The 22500-nt window shown below is 37.1% G+C and overlaps 1 protein-coding gene across 1 annotated transcript; it reads right to left on the bottom strand.

The window, feature by feature from the left end:
* Positions 1–6348: 6348 nt before the first annotated feature.
* On the bottom strand, positions 6349–21349 carry LOC144976446 (NFX1-type zinc finger-containing protein 1-like). Its single transcript, XM_078920737.1, is given in 4 exon segments — positions 6349–9752; positions 11030–11078; positions 13082–16737; positions 19384–21349. Coding segments are annotated over 4 exon segments (7503 nt in total). The 5' UTR covers positions 20396–21349; the 3' UTR covers positions 6349–6966.
* Between the last annotated feature and the right edge of the window lie 1151 nt (positions 21350–22500).

Here is a 22500-nt window from a genome sequence, read left to right as displayed (position 1 = left end):
TGTTTTTGTCCTTTGATATCATAGCAAGTGGAAGTCTTCAAGAAATCGGTATGCTGGTTTTCATTATCATAGCAAGAAATTGTTGTAGTGTAAATTGGTATGTTGCTCTAACGTGCTCTGTTGAATTGTATCCTACTGTAATCCGAGCGGCGGCAATGGGATGCATGGTTTTGGTATCTAGTATTACCGTAGCAATATCACCGTACCTCACCATGAGTAGTTGCGTCTCACATGTCTCATATTCGGTCATGGCGGCCCTTAGTCTAGTGTGTTCTGTCACATTTTGTTGCTTGCCTGAAAAACAACATTGAGAAAGGATTTACAAGACGACATGGCTAGCGTTGCATTATAGGAAATATAAAAAAGTAATTAAACCAATATAACAGATTAAAACAGAACAAATTACCAAACACGGAAAGTTTCGGGTTGAAAACCCTTCTTCGAACCAACAACAAAAAATAGATAGGTATGAATCCATTATTTTAAAGCCAGATAAACAACAGAGCACTATTTGGAACGCTTTTTCTGACAGTAGTAGCATCTTGGAATGTAAACAAGAAGAAGCATTCGCTTGTGTGTAGTCCTTCAATCCCATAGGGCCCATGGAGCCGGAGTTTATCCCGATTTCTGTAGCGTGAAACGGACAATAGCAATTGCTTGTTATCATATGGATAGGATGCTAGTCTATCTCAAAGTACTTTACCCCAAATCTAACAGACTTATCTACACATTCACTGCTGGGTGGACAGAGCGGAGGGTTGAGGGTTTCAGAAAAAAAAATTCTCGACAGCACCAGGGATCGATCTTCCCACCTTTGCGTTTAAAGCGAATGCTCTACCAACCGAGATTCATAACCTGCAAATTGTGCCCATTCGATTCATAGATAAAAACTACATTGTCTCTAGCACACAATACCCAGTACATTGATTGGCACCCAGTTCAGCGGCGTGCATGTTTGGTTTATTTTCTGACATCAAATACATTTGGAAACATCAACCTGAAATCTCATTACAACAACACAAGGAATCATCCAACTGCCTCAGCACCTTAACACACACGATGACATTTTAAATCTAAAAACACTTGCACTAGACAGATTTATGGAGGCAGATTCCTAACTGGATAATAGAAACAGACTGACAAACTTGAAGTGACGTCCACATTCACGGCAGCCATATAACCATTCATTCATTCAGTCAAACTTAAAACTCACTTTTACCGTAGACTCTATTGTGCTTCAAATCGGAACTATTATAAAATTAAAGATACTATGAAAAGCATCTGACTTGTTTCCTTTTGTTGTTTTTTATTTTCGTGTTTATAAGCATGGAAGCAGGTACTCAGCGGTGGAAAATGGTATCTACATGCGAAAGTTCAATTCTTTACGATTTCCAGAAAAAAAAGACATTTTGTATTGACAGGTTCGAGTTATACACAAACACACACAAACACACACACACATATATATATATATATATATATATATATATATATATATATAGAATTAATAATTCCATTCATTCATATTTACCGCCCCTTTAACATTAAAGTCGAGCACTTTTAGTTCGTGTGTCTTTTTTGTAAATTTATATATATATATATATATATATATATATATATATATATTATATATATATAATATACAACGTTTCCCTAGATTTACAACTGAAGTGCGATGGCCCAGATCCATATGAGTGATCTATGTTAATTTTTCGTCCAACCTAGTCATCGATGACATGATTTTTTGCTGTACTAGGATCGGACAGTACTCAATCAATAGATATAAACACACTGCTTTGTTAATGAAAGTAGTAAACATACCCATACGTCATGTTGAGCAAAATGATCAATAAATAAATAGTGACGTTGGCTATTTCTCAAACTGAGAACACTTTTCACGGTACAAGTCATTTTGAGCACACTTTGCAATGTGGTCAATGATCTTCAGCACGTGGACAAGTAATATAGATCATCCCCATTATCTGAACGTCTAAATGGTCCATTAGTCTATCATCTTTTGTCATTTCAAAACCAAACAAAATAACAACTGATGTTAAGAATATTACTGTCGATTTTACACGCCATTTATCAACGCATGGTACAGATAAGAATTTCGAGAAGTTTCAGATTTCAGATTTATTGAATTTTCTTTTTGCCAAGATTAGGGTCATTTATATTGATCGATACTTTTGAAGGTCAAGGTTTTTGGCCAAGTTGATAATATACGAATTGTTCCAGGTCTTGCCCTAATATAACAATTGGATTCAATAGTCTGATGTCACGTCCGCCCAGCAACCAGCAGTCCGGTTCTAAATAAAAAAATCAGTACTTTTTATTCTTCATGCTGGCTAGAACTTTTTTACATGTCATGTGATCAGAATTTATAAAAGTCAAAGCATGATCAGATTTATAATGTTTTTCTCCTCTGGATACACTTTTATGCTCGTCGGAGAAGTATTTCATAAGGGCGTCCGCCATTGTTCCGATAGTTTAGAACCAGTTACTAATCTGCGTCATTACGAGTGAAGTGACGTCACGACTGTTGAAACCTGTTGTTCGATTATATGAAATACAAGATGGGTGGTCTTATTCCGAGGCCCTCAAACCGGGATCAGCTACACTGACAAACTCAGTCTCATTTGGAGCATGAGAAGCAGGCATCGAGAATGCATGCGAAACGAGGTGGGCTGAACACGTCATTATCTGAAAGGGACGTGTACTAATTTTCAGGTCTGATAACCCAAATCCTTATGGGCTCAACGTTGTAATGGAAATCTTTAAAAATGACTCAAAATAAGGTCCATTACAAGAATGTTAAACTAGGCCGATAAGTGGGTTCGGATGCCAGACCTGAATATAATATGTACTTAAACACATGGATGGCAAAACGTTGATGTCACTCAGCCCTTTGTTACTGTTTTTAGCCAGTCATTTTAAGAGTAGGTCTCACTAATCTGTATTAACCAGACCATAAACGTTTGAGGTAAGCCATAGTTGTGTGTGTTGTTTTTTTAATATTTCCGGATGGAATATTCTGAGCTTCTTAGTCAAGCGCATACTATCTGGAAAAGCTCAAGGTTAAACACATTTTTGTGTTTTGGTGCGTTATATCCGGCTGGCAGATATTGTGAGTACTTAACTTAAACGCATAGGGTGAAAAGGACATATTTGCGCTACCCATTTTAGTAAGAGAGAAATATGAAAATAAACAAAGAAATCATCATCATCATCATTGCCTTTTTCACCATGGGTCAGGGTATAGTCCACAGACAAATAGTTTCCATCCTTCTCTATACTGAGCTATCTTTTTAATCTAATTTAAGGTCTTACCACTTCTCTGTATATCAGCTTCTTTAATTCTTCTCCATGTTCCTCGCGTCCTTCCCCTTGATCTTCTCCCCTGGGGGTTCCAGTCCAATACTTTCTTTGTAAAAGTGGAGTCATTCTTTCTAAGGGTGTGTCCAATCCACCTCCAACGTCTTCTTCCTATTTCCTCTCCCACTGGTTTCTGCTGTGTTCTTTTCCATACTTCTTCATTTTTTATTCTATCCATCCATTTTATCTTACGCATGCACCTGTTTACGAAAATCTGTACCCTCCTTATACATGCCTGTGATGCGTTCCAAAGAAATATAAAGAACAAACTCCTTTAAAACAGCATCAGAATATATTGTTTCTTCGTGGTCTATCGCAAAGTAAAAAAACATAATCAACACAACTCAAGTGTCAGCCTCGGTCTCACGCCCCAAAGTGAGCTATATTGGCTGATATCTCCATCGTTGAAAAACAATATTATATTGACCACGATGCTCACACAATCCAGGATCTCAGAAAGAGCGCCATTCCTTTTGCACATAATATCTTCTCCCCCGCCTTCGCACGCATACACTGTATAGGGCATGAGATTAGCGGAAGAGTAGCGTCACCCATAGTCTGTGACGATACCGGCGGAAAAGTTATTAAGTTATAACAGAGAGAACGTCATGTTGGTTGTGCGCATGCGTCTTTCGTCCTCCGAAATGCACACAACCAACATGACGTTCTCTCTCTAATAACTTTTCCGCCTGTGACGTCACAGACTATGGGTGACGTCCAATCAAGGGACGCTACTCTTCCGCTAATTTCATTCCCTATTCATAAAAACTATGTGACATATAATGGAACAGAATATTCTATAATATTGTTCTATTTTCTGAACGAAATAATGAAAATGTTGCTGCTTGAAGCTCGAAGGGAAAATATAACAATAAGTATTGAATTGTAAGCTTCAATTTATTAGTCGTAGACAGATATTCTGGACGTTTCGGGTTTCCCCTTTATCAACAAAAAAATGATGAATAAAACACGAAGTGTTTTTTCTTAACTGGGCCATTCACACATTATCGAATTTAGAATTCAATAGTTTTATCGTTATTTTAAAAAAATATTTCGTAACCGGTTACAACACAACATCAACACAACGGCCTACAACATCAGGTAAGAATGTGTTTAAAAATATATTTAAAGAATGAAAGTGATCCAGATATATACTTTACAATTAGATTTAGATTTATTATTCAAATAATAAAAAAAAACAAACGACGTTTTGGCCATTGGCCTTCTTCAGGCGACAGAAAAACACACACAAAGCGATGAGAACAGGTATATTAAAATCATGAATGCAACATATGAAAACAGGGAGAAAATATGGGTAATAATAATGATAATAAAATAATAATAATAATAATAATAAAATAATAATAATAATAATAATAATAATAATAATAATAATAATAATAATAATAATAATAATAATAATAATAATAATAATAATAATGGTAACAATGATACTATATTTGTGCAAAATTGAAAGAATGGGAGTGAGGGACATAATTTATTGAAATAATACAAAACAAATGACTTTTCGGCGATTGACAATCTACATGAGATAGACAGAACACACAACTAACGATGAGTTAAAAATACATTCAGAGCCTGGGCGTAACAGATAAGTAGGAAGAAATAGTGATAGTCCAACGTTTGACATTAAAAATAATAATGATTTCTGGTTCTCGTTGATTTAAGAGATGTTAAGTATTCATATAAAAAGTAGTTCCTGCGATCAATAATAAAAATAATTGAAAGCAGCGGGCAAGCAATACTATATATATCATAACATTATACGATTTAGACCGAATCATTATGAATACTATGAACGATTGAAAACAGGGGCCAATTAATACATATATTATTTCATAACATTATACGGTTTAGACCGATTCGTCATGAATACTATATACAATCGAAAACAGGGGCCAATTAATACATATATTATTTCATAACATTATACGGTTTAGACCGATTCGTCATGAATACTATATACAATCGAAAACAGGGGCCAATTAATACATATATTATTTCATAACATTATACGATTTAGACCGATTCGTCATGAATACTATGAACAATCGAAAACAGGGGCCAATTAATACATATATTATTTCATAACATTATACGATTTAGACCGATTCGTCATGAATACTATATACAATCGAAACCAGGGGCCAATTAATAAATATATTATTTCATAACATTATACGATTTTGACCGATTCGTCATGAATACTATGAACAATCGAAAACAGGGGCCAATTAATAAATATATTATTTCATAACATTATACGATTTTGACCGATTCGTCATGAATAATATGAGCAATCGAAACCAGGGGCCAATTAATACATATATTATTTCATAACATTATACGATTTAGACTGTATTCATTATCAATAATAAGAATAATTGAAAACAGTGGTCAATCAATACATTTATTTTAGAGCACAATGTAATATAGACCGTATACATTATCAATAATAGGAATAATTAAAGACAGGGGCTGCTGTATACATATATTTTAGAGCATTATGTGATTTAGACAGTACTTATTATCAATAATAAGAATAATTGAAAACAGGAACCAATCAATGCATATTATATTAATTAATAAAAGGTCTCTTTTAATAATAGGGAGAACATGAATTTTTAAAATAAAAACTTCTTGAGTGTTCGACAACTGTGTCGTTATTGTAGAAATTCTACGACAAAAACAATGATGATGTTTATTGTATGTACAATGATGATGATGATGATGATGATGATGATGATGATGATGATGATGATGATGATGATGATGATGATGATGATGATGATGATGATGATGATATCAATATAATAGAATATGTAAAATGTAAGGCAAAAACTCCATAATTCTGCATCCAAAAACAGAATGTAATATTAATATTTAAGAAAAAATAACTTACGCAGATTCTAAATAGGTCTTCTTATGAAATATATTTCCCTTTCTTCGTCATTTTGTTCTTGCTTTCGACGTAAGCGATCTATAACCTACAACATTATAGTTACTCTTTCCCTCTCATCGACAACTTTTCCTTGTTGTAGAATTAAGCTAAGATTCAGATCCAGCATCCCAATTCTATCTCTATTGTCGCCATTTTGTTCTTCTCATGGATCTAAGTGATCACAATAATCCAACAGTACAGTTTCTTCTTTTCCGTTGCCGACATTTTGGTCTTCCCGCTGATCTAAGTGATCTCTAAAATCCAGCATTTATAGTTTCTCCTTCTCTATTGTTGTCATTTTGGTCTTCTCGTGGGCAGCGTGGATCAGCGGTACGGTCTTGCTTCGTATCCAGAAGGTAACGAGACCAATCGCCCGCCGCTGCGCTGTGTGGTCCTGAGCAACTCTCTTCGCCCTAGCTCAATTTGCGGTTACTCAAGTCTTCCCTTGGAATAGACCCTAGAGACAAATTTCCCCCTATGGTTTGAATAAAGGGAATTATTTTTATTATTCTTGTGGATCTAAGCAACCTCTAAGATCCAGCAATACATTTTCTCCTTCTCTATTGTCGTCATGTTGGTCTGCTTGTGGATCTAAGCTATAACTATGATCCAACAATCCATTTCTGTCTCTATTTTTTGTTCCTTTGTTCTTCTTGTGGATCTAAGCGATCACAACAATCCAACATTTCTGTCTCCGCTTCTCTGTTGTGATCATTTTCTTCTCCTTTTGGACTTAAATGATTTGTTTCTCCTTGTCCATTGCCATCATTTTGTTCTTGATGTCGATCTCTAAGATCCCGCACTTCAGATTCTCCCTCTTCCTTGTCGCCACTCTGTTCTCCTCTTGGACCTAAGCGATCTCTAAGATCCCGCACTTCAGATTCTCCCTCTTCCTTGTCGCCACTCTGTTCTCCTCTTGGACCTAGGCGATCTCTAAGATCCCGCACTTCAGACTCTCCCTCTTCCTTGTCGCCACTCTGTTCTCCTCTTGGACCTAAGCGATCTCTAAGATCCAAAGCTTCAGATTCTCCCTCTTCCTTGTCGTCAATCTGTTCTCCTCTTGGACCTAACCGATCTCTAAGATCCCACACTTCAGATTCTCCATCTTCATTGTCGTCATTCTGTTCTCCTCTTGGACCTAACCGATATTTAAGATCCAAAACTTCAGATTCACCATCATCATTGTCGTAATTTTCGTCGTCATTTTGTTCTCCTTTTGGACCTAAGCGATCTACAAGATCCAACATTTCAGATTCTCCATCTTCATTGTCGTCATTTCGTTCTCTTTGACCTAACCGATCTCTAAGATCCAAAATTTCAGATTCTCCATCTTCATTGTCGTCATTCTGTTCTCCTCTTGGACCTAACCGATATTTAAGATCAAAAACTTCAGATTCACCATCATCATTGTCGTCATTTTGTTCTCTTGGACCTAACCGATCTCTAAGATCCAAAGCTTCAGACTCTCCATCTTCATTGTCGCCACTCTGTTCTCCTCTTGGACCTAACCGATCTCTGAGATCCCACACTTCAGACTCTCCATCTTCATTGTCGCCACTCTGTTCTCCTATTGGACCTAACCGATCTCTAAGATCCCACACTTCAGACTCTCCATCTTCATTGTCATCATTCTGTTCTCCTCTTGGACCTAACCGATCTCTAAGATCCCACACTTCAGACTCTCCATCTTCATTGTCGCCACTCTGTTCTCCTATTGGACCTAACCGATCTCTAAGATCCAAAGCTTCAGATTCTCCATCTTCATTGGCGCCAATCTGTTCTTCTCTTTGACCTAACCGATTTCTAAGATCCCACACGTCAGATTCTCTATTTTCATTGTCGCCACTCTGTTCTCCTCTTGGACCTAAGCAATCTACAAGATCCAACACTTCAGATTCTCCATCTTTATTGTCGCCACTCTGTTCTCCTCTTGGATCTAAGCAATCTACAAGATCCAACACGTCAGATTCTCCATTTTCATTGTCGCCACTCTGTTCTCCTCTTGGACCTAAGCAATCTACAAGATCCAACACTTCAGATTCTCCATCTTTATTGTCGCCACTCTGTTCTCCTCTTAGACCTAATCGATCTATAAGATCCAACACTTCAGATTCTCCATCTTTATTGTCGCCACTCTGTTCTCCTCTTAGACCTAATCGATCTATAAGATCCAATATTTCTGTTTCTCCATTCTTGTTGTCGTTTTGTTTTTCTCGTGGACTTAAACCATCTTTATAATCGAAAATTATATTTTTTGTGGGGTTATCGTCGTGACATTGTTCTGCCTGTGAATCTATTCGAACTTTAAGATTTAATATTGCCTTCACACTTTCAATATTGTCATCATTTTGTTCTTCTCTTGGAGCTATGCCATCTCTAAGACCCAATGTTACAGTACTGCAGTCTCTAAGCTTATTTTTGGAAGAAGTATTCAACCATTCATCTTTTTCTCTTTTTTCTTTTCTTCGATTTAAAACGTCTCTAAGATCCGGTTGTTTATTCTTTTTCTGAGGCTCATAATCTAAATTTTGGTCTCGCTGACCACGGACTCGGGAACCTATTGGGTATTTCCTTTTTCTATCTGTGACATCAGATTTCATTTCCTTGTCTTTATAAGTTCTATATTCCACATCAGATGACATTACCACCCCACGCTTTAAGCTTGACGTCCTGTCGTCGTCCATGATTTTATCGACATCTTTGTCATAAATGCAATCTGAAATATTCATAGGAATACTGGAACTTTTTGTATATTTTCTCACAGTGGTGTCAAAATCTGTTGTATTATTTGCAATATTTCTTGTATCTTTAAAACTTCTGAATTCATTTCTATCATCAAAAGTGACCCTCGTTCTCTTATTGCTGCGTTCCAGTAAATCCCAATTTGAACATTTTCTTTTCCGATCACGTCCCTTTCTAGCTGAGAATGAATATCTTTCCCTATACTTTGACACGTCTTCATCTCTATCTGAGTTCTCAGTTTTCCCCAATTGTATATAGTTCTTTTGATCACGTTTTAGATTGTTCCCCACTCCTTTACCAATGCTTATGTCTGAATTCCGGCTTCTAGACCTATTGCCCTTGTAATATTCTTTTTCAAGGTTTCCCATTCTGTCGCTGATTCCAAAATCTTCATTTTGGTCCCACTTTTTGAAGTGCCTGTGACGATCTTTTGCGTGATATCCTATGCTGTCATCAACATCCGATCTTGTCTCTGGCCTATAGTCTTTGTAGTATGAAGAGCCAGTTTTGTCATATGGTCCAGCATTTCCATCAAACCCTATTTTACCAGTTTTCAAGTGGGAACTATCTCTGAGAATATGTTCCATCATTTGTTGATTGTGCTCATCACTGTTTGTTGAATAGTCTTGTCCGTCATCATTAGCAGGTTCTCCACAAGGCTCTGTATCTCGATCTGAAAAAAAACCCCCAACACATTAATGGTATTGTTCAAAAGCTCACCCCCCCCCATCATTCCATTGTCAGTGTTTACGTAATAACTAACAGTAGTGCGGCTATGCGATCTTGTGGTATGATACTCCCTTTCGGATCGAGAGGTCATGGGTTCGAGCCTGGCTCATCGCTTAGTTGAGTCCTTGTAAAAGTCTCTTATTCACATTCTCTCACCGTACTCATGTGTAAAATGAGTACCTGGCTGTTAACAGCGTTGTCTCTGTTTTGGAAAAAATGCAATATCGCCTAAGAGGCGTTTCTATTATTGCTGTTGGTCAGGGACCCTTTACAAAGCGTTATCAGCACGTTTAGCATCATATTGCTCTATAGAAAAACTCAGGTTTCTAAAAAATTCTGAATTTCTTCTTCTAGACCTGTTGCCTTTGTGATAGTCTTATTCAAGTTTCCCCATCCTTTCCTGAGCCCAAAATCTTCATTTTTGTCTCTTTCTTTGGAAAGATCCCCCAAAAAAATCACCTGACTTGCCTCGGTGTCGGCTGTCCCTGAGGTCAGAAGGTGATTTGAAAGAGAAATCGGCCATAAATGTTAGATTTCAGCTTTTGTTACTTTCAGAAACTGTAAATATTTTACATAATAGGAGTAGTGCGGCTCAGTGGTACGGTCTTTGCTTTATACCCGGAAGGTAACGAGTTCGATCACCCACCTCTGCGCTGTGTGGCCTTGAACAAGTCACCTCGCGCTAGGTAAATTTGCGGCGATGCACTGCGGCTAACGCCTGGGTTATTCCTGTCTTCTCTTGGAATAGATCCTAGAGAAAAAAAATTCCCCTATGACATGAATAAAGGGAATTTCATAATGAAAAATAAAGATTAGAAAATGTATGCTTGAATCAATGCCAAAAAAACAGAGAGATAAATACAAAAATGTGCGGCGATATGGTCTAGTGGTATGACACTCGCTTTCGGATCGGAAGGTCCTGGTTCAAACCTCGCTCAGATCTTAGTTGAGTCCATGGAGAAGGCTCTTTACTCCCATGCTCTCACATTACTCAAGTGAAAAATGAGTACATGGCCGTTAACAGCGTTATCTCCGTCCGAAAAAATTGTAATATCGCCTAACAGCGCCATGTCCCGACCTTCATGTTAAATGTTGCTGTTGGCCAGGGACCCCTCGTAAAGCGCTTTTACTCTTTATTGTCTTCTAACTCTTTCCAAATCACTTCATTTCTTCTTTTGGATATTAGTGAGTGGATAGTAAAGTAAACTTGAAAAACCTTACCCTCACCAAAAATATTGGTTTCAGCGAAAGATATGGCCTCAGACAATGCCTGCAAAATAACAAGTGAAAACGTAAATTTTAAGAATTATAAAGAAATAATCTTTGTGTTTATATATTATTAGCAGTGGCGTGGCATGCTTACAGAATAAGGTGGTGCCCGAATCAAAAGAAAACTACTTAAAACATGCTATATTTGCAAATACAAAAGAAAGAAGAAAAAAATAAAGAAAAGACTAACTCAAATAAGCTAGAGGCGGTATATACCATTTCTCAGGGTTTTTTTCTCTTTTTTGTATATTCTGTATTGCATTTTAAAAATATGGATGCGGTGCCAGGCACCAAATCAACCAATATAGCCACGCCCCTGATTATTAGTTTTATTAAGAAGGGGGTGGGGGTGAAAATATTGGCCTGAAAACAAGATCTCATCATGTTAAAATCATAAAAACTGGGACCCATATCTTATCAAAATAACTCAACACCGGGGCCCATATCTTGTCAAACCACTCAAACCTGGGACTCATATCTTTTCAAAACAATCAAATCTAGGTACCATATCTTTTCAAAAACAATCAAATCTGGGACCCATATCTTGTCAAAAACCCCAAATCTGGAACTATCTTGTCAAAACACTCAAACTGGGACCCATATATTGTCAAAAACACTCAAATCTGGGACCCATATATCTTGTCAAAACACCCAATTCTGGGACCCATATCTTGTCAAAAACACTCAAATCTGGGACCCATATTTTGTCAAAAACACTCAAATCTGGGACCCATAATATCTTGTCAAAAACACCCAAATCTGTGACCCATATCTTGTAAAAAAGACCCAAATCTGGGACCCATATCTAGTCAAAAACACTCAAATCTGGGACCCATATTTTGTCAAAAACACTCAAATCTGGGACCCATAATATCTTGTCAAAAACACCCAAATCTGGGACCCATATCTTTTCAAAAACACTCAAACCTGACACCCATATCTTTTCAAAAACAATCAAATCTGGGACCCATATCTTGTAAAAAAAAACACCCAAATCTGGGACCCATATCTTGTCAAAAACACTCAAATCTGGGACCCATATCTTGTCAAAAACACTCAAATCTGGGACCCATATCTTGTAAAAAAAACACCCAAATCTGGGACCCATATCTTGTCAAAAACACCCAAATCTGGGACCCATATCTTGTCAAAAACACTCAAATCTGGGACCCATAATATCTTGTCAGAATCACCCAAATCTGGGACCCATATCTTGTCAAAAAACACTCAAACCTGAGACCCATATCTTTTCAAAAACATCAATCTGGACCCATATCTTTTAAAAAAAACACCCAAATCTGGACTCATATTTTGTCAAAAACGCTCAAATCTGGGACCCATATCTTGTCAAAAACGCCCAAATCTGGGACCCATAATATCTTGTCAAAAACACCCAAATCTGTGACCCATATTTTGTAAAAAAGACCCAAATCTGGGACCCATATCTAGTCAAAAACACTCAACGGTGTGATTGCACGGGATTCCAGGATTGAGAGTTTTAACAAGATGAGAAATATTTTAATCTAATGATATATTTTAAAAAATCAACACTTATTTGGCCACATCTCACCACGTATTTTTTCAGAGAACAAGAGTATTGTTCCTTACTGTCACTTTTACACCTCAATCCAACAACGCGTATATATATATATATATACATATATATATATATATATATATATATATATATATATATATATATATATATATATATATATATATATATATATATATATATATATACAGGTCTGACATCATAACATATTTATAGGCTGAGTTAATATTGCCGTAATGAACTTCACTTTTTGAGATTTTCATTACAACAATGAGCCCGTAATAAATGTGGTTATCAGACCAGCAAAGACGTTCTTATCGATTCCATCCCCTAAACTTGTCTCTTATTACGTTTTAGCTTCATGCCTTTATCTTACAAGGAAAACTTTTTAATTAAAATTTTGAAATTTACCGTTAACAAAAGTATAGATATCTAAAATTAAAAATTACCCGTGAATCCTTTGAATCTAGGAAATTCAAGGAATTTCTCGCTATCATTTTCTTAGCTTGAAATTTAGCCTGGCCCTCAGAATCCACACATTCCTTTTCAATGATGCTTTCCATAGACGAGATTTTATCCATTCCATGCTGAACTACGGCCTCATCCGGATTTATTTTAGAAAGTATTTGCCTGACATTTTTACAGCTTTGCGAAAGCTCTTCTGAAAATTGAACTCCGTGATCTTCAGCAAACATCATCAATGCCCCGGTATAAGCATAAAGCAAACGCCTTTTCAGTTCTGTCCCGTATTCCTCAATCTGTTGGTAACTCATGCATTTGTTTTCTTTTTCCAAAGCTGATAGCCTGTCTTGCACTTCTTTGTTTTGGAATACCGTGTTATTTTCGGGCTGAAGTAACATAATGTTAGAAATAACGTAACTGAACTTTAATTTTGAAGACAAAGCTGCCATGTTTGCTACCGTTGTTTGTTCATTGGATCTGCTTTTGGCCTCCTCAATTTTCTTTGCATTTGCTTTTAAGATTTGTTGGTATCGATTGCAATTCTGAATTGGAACCAAACATTTTGGACAGCTAACAAATTCACTGGAAAAATCGTCCTTTTTCGAAATCATATAATGATCAATTTCATCTCGCGTGAATATGTGGGAACAACTCGCGATTTTGAAAAGTATAGTATTTTCAAGGTTGTGATTATTATTCGATCCTCGTTTGATTTCCAGTTGTGAGATTCCAATTCTTTCAACCTTCTCACATTTTTTACAGACACAAAGCTCACCACAAAGTCCAGAACAATAGTGCATACATTTCCGGAGAATTTTGCGACATTTCCGTTTACATGGCCTCACATCACACTCCATATGACATGGACGGCTACATTTTCTGTGCTTGCAGACGTTGGCGCACCGTTCCTGACATGAGACACAACATTCACCACATATATGTTTACATGAACTATGTCTACACATTGCAGGACATGGCCGTGAGCAAGGAGGACAAGGTATTCCACAGTTACTCTGACAAACGTGTCCACAACGCAACATGTTTTGGCATTTCTCCTTACACGCCAAGTGGATGGCTCCTTCCAGACAATCCTAACATGTACCAGGACAAGTGTGTCCACATTGCAAGATTTCGCTACAAGGATTCCTACATGTATAATCAGAAGGATTCATATGGCAAGGCATTGTTACTACGTGGCCACAAGTTTTTATCTGCTTTGATATTGGTACATTACAAGGTTTACATCTCTTCGAACACTTTTGACGACAAGGATGTCCTTCTGGACACGTTTTCTGGCATCTAGCATTACAACTCACATTTTTATGCTCTAAATCGTATCCATGACAGGTCTTTTCACATAAATGACCACACTCCAGACGGAACTTACATATCTTAACACAGCCTCCTTGGGGTCTACGATCAAAGTCCTTGGGAACTCTCATTACGTCATTCTCATCTGGGTGATTTCGACATGCTACTGGCAGTCCATCCCCGGTCATCTTTTCAGTTTCTGCAGTTTCTTTAATTTTTTCCCACAGTTTACTTTGAGTTGCCAATAATGACAAATTTCCAATCGCAAATAATCCTTTTTTTGCCCGTGACAAAGCCACACAAACTCTGTTGTCAACTTTCAAATATCCAACATTGCTGTTGTCATTGCTTCGTACAAGAGAGAGCAAAATGATTTCATTTTCCTCACCTTGAAAGTTGTCCACGGATGTAACTCGAATTTCTTGACTCAAGTTTTGTTCTTTCATTTCCTTTTTCAAAGTCAGGACCTGGCCTGCGTATGTAGCCAATACAGTAATCTGGGATGCCTCATATCCCTGCAGAAGGAAATACTTGCACAACCGAGTCAGATATTCCGCTTCATATGGGTTTGACTTACTTAATGTGTCTTTCACACTTTTTTCTTTCTGTCCGTGCTGGATGAAAAAAATGTTTTTGGTAACACCCCTGATATCCTCATATCCTTCCACAGAAATGTGATCTTGCAAATTTGGATAAATGTGTCGCATGATCACTGATATATTTTCTCGCATTCTATGTTGTTCACGCAATGTCACGTGTGGAATGCCGTTATCGACAAGTCTTTCAAACAACGACACGTCCAATGCAAAATTCTTGGCATGCTCATAAACCGTAGGGTTTGGCCGCAGCTGCTTGTGATCCCCTATCAGAATAAGATGTTGACATTTTTTATTCAAAGCAGTCACAATGTGGGCCTCCAGCACCTCAGCAGCTTCCTCGACAACAATGATTTTACATCCCACAGCATCAAGCAATGCCTTCTTTTTAGCTGCTCCGGTTGTGGTCATACCAATCACTTTTGCAGCCTTCAAAACACGAACGTCCTCATCCATTCGAGTTACTTTGAGTTCCTGTTGAATGCAATTGTATTCTTCAATGTGTTTGTCAATAGTTTTTAAGAGACATTTCCTAAATCTTTTAATCCATAGTTTGTAAAGAGCGAATCTCTCCCATTTTTTTAGTTTCCACACATCAACGATTTTAATTTCATCTTCTTCTTCACACATGACTTTTTCATCAGACAAATATCTTTCAATTTCAGTAAATGTGCACAACTTTCTGTCCTGCTGACACTGAAATCCGAAATCCGGACTGACTGCATTATGTTGAAAAGATGGTCTAATCAACTCATCTATTCCCAGTAATTTTACTCTCCTAAGCAATGCAAAACCGTCCATCTTTGTTAATTTCGAAGCTTCATTGGAGAATTCTTTCTTTTCGTCTTCGTCCTCAAAGAACTGCCTGTGTGCAATGATATAATTTGATTCTCCTATGTCATCAAAATTATCTTCATCCCTTTCCTCAGGTCTTTGAAACCTTTTAATGAACTGATGTAGCTTTTCAACGTCATCCAGCTGCGTGCTTAAATCATTTTGTAGGCCAAGGACCCAACACTCAATGGCCCGACCCTTGTTTTGAAAATAGAAATTTTTTTCAAGAATGAAATGAACTATCTGTCCGAAGAAATAACCCGGTACGACTATTTTCATCAGTGTGTCATCTAAGATGGACCTGTTTGTTTTGTGATACTGTGACGGAATCTCCTCTTGGTGATACTTTGACTTCTTCTTGTATTCAGACAACCAACACCCGTAAAGTCTAACCCTGTCAACAATTGTATGGTTCACATTCAATGGGAGATCACGGTATCTGTTTGCTGTGAGAGAAAGACATTTATGGACGAGTTTTGTCAGATGGTACTTGATTATTTCTGGCAAGGTTTGTAACCACGTTCTGTTTGGAGCTTTCAACCACTGATGTATCAAAGACGGTGCCATACCCTGTCGAGATTCAGATACTAGAGAATCATAATGCAATCTCGTCATATGTTCAAGCAAATATTTCTCACTCAAGACATCGATAGTTAGGGAATCCAGTTTCATCTTTGCATCTTTAATACATCTTGAACTGTTTGCTAAGTTCCATTTGAGAAAACGAATGTGTTTTCGACTCAGTCTGTCGTGTTTATTTTGCAAATTGAATGGTTTCAACTTTTCACATGAGGTATTTCCACCAACACGAACTATTCCATCTGGACAAAATTCGAGAATACCTTCAAGAAACTGATCCAATGCGTGGTTTGTGTAGCAGATCACCAAAATTGGGTCACTATAAATATGATTTTTTTTCCTGTGTCATACACTTGATTTAGAAGGTTTGTGATGAATTCAATCCCCCATTCACCCAGGCCAGTCAAGGCTTCAATTGTTATGGCATCAGGTCCTGCAGCTTTTCCATTTTTCATGCTTTTCATGACGTTCCTAACTTCATCTTTCATTATAGAAGGCCCTTCCAGTTCTTTTATCATAGGCATTTCTCCTCGATTATCAAAAAAAAGTTCTTCAATATATTCTGACCATCTGTTTAGAATGCAGACTTTGTCCATGATGGTGTTTCCACGCTTGTCTTTGATGCATCCACTTTTAGCACCTGATTTAGTTTTGTTTGTCACTTCTTTGATTTTCTGATGGAAGAATTTGCCATTTTTTTCTTTGCAGGACATTATATAGTGACATTGTTCATTTATCCAGTCTTCTTTAGCTTCGTTGCATTTTCTTTTTATCTGCCTGTTCAGAGTCTTGTATTTTTCTTCCTGATTTTTGGCCTTTCTTCTCTCATTCATTAGTTCTAATATCTCTGGAGTAATCCATTTCTTCTTCTGCAACTTAAGTGTGGTTGGAACATTTTCTTCTAGTGATGCAGCAACACTGTCTTTAAACTGCTCATATTTCTCTTCTATATCTGTTAGTTCTCCAAGCACTTCAAACTTGTTTCTTACTGATAGTTCAAATTTTTCTTGTATCTTCTGTTCTTCCCGGAGAATGTCTAGTTGGTATTTAGGTTTAGCCTTTGCTCTTTTGCAGATTTTCAATTTAACTCGTATGGGGCATAGCACAGGTATATGATCGCTGTTACAGTCAGCCCCCGGCATAGATTTGGCATACAAAACCGAGTTTCGGAAACGTTTGCTGATGAGTATGTAATCTATTTGGTTTCTCACTCCATCTCCAGGACTTTTCCATGTCCACTTCCTTCTATTGTGGTTTGTTGACCAAGTATTTGTGATTGTCAGATCATGTTGACGGCACCATTGAATAAGACGATCACCTCTGTCATTTTTGTCTCCCAGACCATGTGGGCCCACAATATCTTCTATTCTTTCTCGGCCCACCTTGGCATTAAAATCGCCCATGATGAGTTTTATGTCTGAAGACTTAAACTGATGCATTGCTTTATCTATTTGTTGATAGAAATTTTCCACTTCTTCATCATCGTGACTGGTGGTTGGGGCGTATATTTGTAAAATATCAAAATCAAAAGGTTTTGCTTGTAGTTTGATTGCCATTACTCTGTCTGATATGGGCCAGAATCCTTTGACTGCTCGCGCCGTTTTATGACACAGGAAAAATGCCAACTGATATGAAACGATCCATTTTTATAGCACTACCAAAAAAGCCAGGGGCAGTTGATTGTGAACAACACAGAACTATTAGCCTAATGAGCCACCTCACAAAAATTCTTTTGAAGATAATTTTACTAAGAATAAGAAATAAAATACGACCTGAAATTGGGGAGATGCAATTTGGTTTTGTTGAGGACAAGGGTACCAGAAATGGAATATTCACATTATCAATGCTGATGGAAAGATGTATTGAAGTAAATAAAGATCTGTATATGTGTTTCATCGACTATTCAAAAGCCTTTGATAAAGTACAACACGAAAAACTATTCAAAATTCTATCATCCTTGGACATTGATGGTAAAGATTTAAGAATATTACGGAATTTGTACTGGGAACAAGAAGCAGCAATGCGTGTTGACAACGAGCTAAGCAGTTTTACACCTATTAGAAGAGGAGTTAGGCAGGGGTGTGTTTTGTCTCCAGATTTATTCAACCTCTATAGTGAAATGATATTAAGAGATATCGAACATAAGAAGGGGGTGTGTATTGGAGGAAAGAATGTAACAAATCTGAGGTATGCAGATGATACGGTTCTACTGGCAGAATCTGAACATGAACTACAAGAATTACTGGATGTTGTAGTCAGGAGTAGTGAAAATATGGGACTGGAACTGAATATATCTAAAACAGAATGTATGACGGTATCTAAAAATAATAACCCACCAGCCTGTGTAATAACAAGCAGAGGACAAACATACAACAAGTTGAATGTTTCAAATATTTAGGCTTCAATGTAACATCCAATGGAAAATCAGATTGTGAAATAAAGAAAAGAATAGGTATGGCGAAGAATGCATTCAACCAGCTGCATACAATTATGAAAAACAGGAATATTAGCATGAAAACAAAAATCAAAGTCCTGGATTGCTATGTACTGTCTGTGCTGCTATATGGTTGTGAGAGCTGGACCATAAACAAGACCATGGTTAAAAGACTGGAGGCAGTGGAAATGTGGTTTTACAGAAGAATGATGAGGGTGTCATGGATGGAAAGGAAAAGAAATGAAGAAATTTTAGAAATGGCAAACAGAAAAAGATCACTGATAACAAAAATCATCAAACGCCAAATGGAATTTTTAGGACACATTATCCGCCACCCTGGTTTGGAAATACTCGCCTTGACTGGAAAGATGAATGGAAAAAGAATAAGAGGAAGACAAAGAATAACGTATTTGAAAGGGATAAGAACTTGGACAGATGAAGCTGAGAAAGGTGGCGCTGCTTTAATAGAATTGGCAAGAGATAGATCAGCTTGGCGGAAGATGACCTCCGACGTCTGCTTCAGATATGGAACTACATGAGATGAGATAAATATGATAATTGTCCATCGTCCTGTGATGCTGGTTGTCTAAGAGCAATTGCATGATTTTTAATCCCACATAGGTTTTCCCAGTTCCTGGTGGGCCCTGAATAAGTGCTACCTCTTTGGTCAAAGCAAGAATAACAGCATCGAGCTGACACGGATTCAGGCACATCTTTTCTGTTGGCGGCCATTCCAAAGTGTTCAAAACACTCACCTTCTCTGGTTGCGATTCCAAAATGTTTAACACTCTATCATGTTCTAGTTCCTGTATTACCGGAAGTTTCATCAAGCAGTTAATGTTATATTCACGCTCATTTTCAACCAGATATTTTGGAGGCCTCAGGTCCTTCTGACACAGGATGATGCAGTCCTTTAATGGGAGATCTGAGTCAATCGTTTGTAGCCCTTTCAATATTGGACGGACTGCTTCATAATACGCCATTGTCTCTGCCATTACAAATGAATCATTTGATGTTGTCTTTAAGACAGTGCTGAGCTCAGAGAGACATGATATACTCACTATGCCTTTTCTCAGATTTTTAGTATCTCGAAAACTGACTGTAGCAAAAATGACATTTGCTTGGAAATTATCATTAGACAAGCACAAAAAGTTTCCATTTATAAGCCGCTTGGAATGGTCCCATTTTATGTGTTTCATATTTGACACGTCGAACTGTATCACGTGATTTATTCCGTTGATATATGTCATCGCTGTGAAGTGGACGTCATGATAGAGACGAATATCTGAGCTTCTAAAATTTTTGTCATGACCATTTTCACGATAGTCGTTAATTCCATTTCTCAAAGGTCTGATAAAATCCTCTCTCATTAACCTAAATAAAATATCTAGATAATGTTCTTGGTCTCTGTATGCTCCTTTTGTAATAATCGCTCGAACGAAAGGGTGGGCATTATTCGACAAATCTGATAATGTTGGTATTATAGAAATGTCTCTGAAATCATTAGGCGGATTTTCGTTGTCTGCGTTTGGCGCGTAATAAGTCATCTCTTGCGGTTATATGTAAATCTCGGGTTAGATGCTCTCTGTTGAGCAGAGTTAAGTTTCCGAAGAGCAATGCCTTGGTCTAAATGAGTACCTGGCCAACAGCATCGTTGTACCTGATGATAAATAGAATAGTTGTAATCGATACCTAGAAATGTTTAGTATCGTCCAACATTTTATGTTCGGCTGCTGCTCTTAATTTGGGATCTCTTTTGAAGAACTTGGAACAAATGAAAAGGACTTTTTGTTACTTAAAACGTATTGTCATCACTCCATGGTTGTCCCCAATAGAGATAATGTTAAATATTGAACAAGTTGGGGTAGCGTGGCTCAGTGGTACGGTCTTTGCTTCGTATCCGAAAGGTACCGAGTTCAGTCACTCGCCGCTGCGTTGTGTGACCTTGAGCAAGTTACCTCGCCTTAGCTCACTTTGCGGCGCTGCTCTGCGGCTGACGCCTGAGTTATTTCAGTCTTCCCTTGGAATAGACCTTAAAGACAAAGTTCCCCTTGGGGACGAACAAAGGGAATTTTATTTTTATTTATTTAAATCTATCTTTTCCCTTTGAGCTCTATTTGGTGACTCATTGAATTTATTTTGAACTGATAGCGTGAATCTTTCCATTTCTTTCTTTATTCACTTTAACGACCTCGTTCTTTTCACCCATCATTCGTCTTTAGTGTTGCATTCAGTATGTTTCCGTGACAAAGGGGAAACGCTAAACGTCCACATTAATCCTTTCTGTAAATGATACCGAACCTTCTATTCCGTTTATGATTGTTATAATTTACGATTTATCCATAGAAAAACACATCAACACTCTGTAATTAAACATAGAAAGATTTCACCACTCTGAAGCTTTTAAACAGCACTGGACAAAAAACGCGATTCACAATGTAATTTCAATATTCAATGATAGAGCACTGGGTAACTTACTCCCTCTTAACACTCCAAGTATCGAGTGCAATGGGTTGTAATGTTTGTCTTAAAGGTTGCTGTGATATTAAAACTAGCCATGGTATTATTCTACGAATTTGATCAACCGAAACCTCGTCTCATTCTGTGTGTGTGTGTGTGTGTGTGTGTGTGTGTGTGTGTGAGAGAGAGAGAGAGAGAGAGAGAGAGAGAGAGAGAGAGAGAGAGAGAGAGAGAGCATGACAATGAGATTTTTTGTTTTGTTTTGTTTTTGCTTTTTTAAAAAGATTTTATCTTTCTCCCCATTTTATTGACTCATTTAGGCACCTATAGTTTTTGGAAATAGAGACAGGGACGGCTGGTAATAATGGGCAGGGTGGGCAAATACCAGCCTGTTTTTTCAAGTTATATGCTGTATTACCAGGTCCGAAATAATCTAATTTAAATTAGATAATTTCAAAAGTTAGTACTTAAACTTGATACTTCGTACTGAAATCAATTTGTGTGTATTTTTGATAGATTGAGAATCACCATGCACCCCGTAATACATAAACCAGGATACGCTCCTGTTCTTTTTTTTTAATCACCCCCCCCCCCTCTCCCCAACCACTCCACTCCGCCCACATCGTCATCCCATCGTCACGTCGCCTGACGCTGAACTCCGAGTTTGCTGTCTGGCCTCTCTAGTACTAGGTCGGGCTAATTCAAATGAGCCCACCTTATAAACTAAATGCAGATTTTGGCAAACGTACTTTTTCTAATTTATTGCCTTACTTGTGCTGGTACCATTGATGTAATGACATTGGGAAGATTCCAGTATTGAATTTAATTTATTAATTTACTAATATATCAATTTAGTATTAACTTGTGTTGTTTTTATATATTTGTTTAACCATTTAAATTTATTTTTTTCTCGTTTTCTTTAGTGCTTCTCAAAACTCATTTATTTAAATTGTTTTCTTATTTGATTTTTTTTTTTGTTTTTTTTTTTTAACAAATTAATTTGTTCTTTTTTTTTTCTTCAAATTCTTAAAGTAATTACCGCTGTATTTTTATTGCCATACTAAATATTTTTGCAAAACAATGTAATTTTCTATTGCATTTCCTCTAATAAAACAAAACACTTTTATTCAAAGGTCACGACTAAATAAATATATAAAATACAACCACCATTTTGGTTTTCTCAACTATTGAA

Source organism: Berghia stephanieae, chromosome 7 (assembly GCF_034508935.2).
Source record: "Berghia stephanieae isolate SIO BIC M18660-M18661 chromosome 7, UCSD_Bste_1.3, whole genome shotgun sequence".
NCBI classification, from domain to species: domain Eukaryota; kingdom Metazoa; phylum Mollusca; class Gastropoda; order Nudibranchia; family Aeolidiidae; genus Berghia; species Berghia stephanieae.
This window is presented reverse-complemented; position numbering and strand designations above follow the sequence as displayed.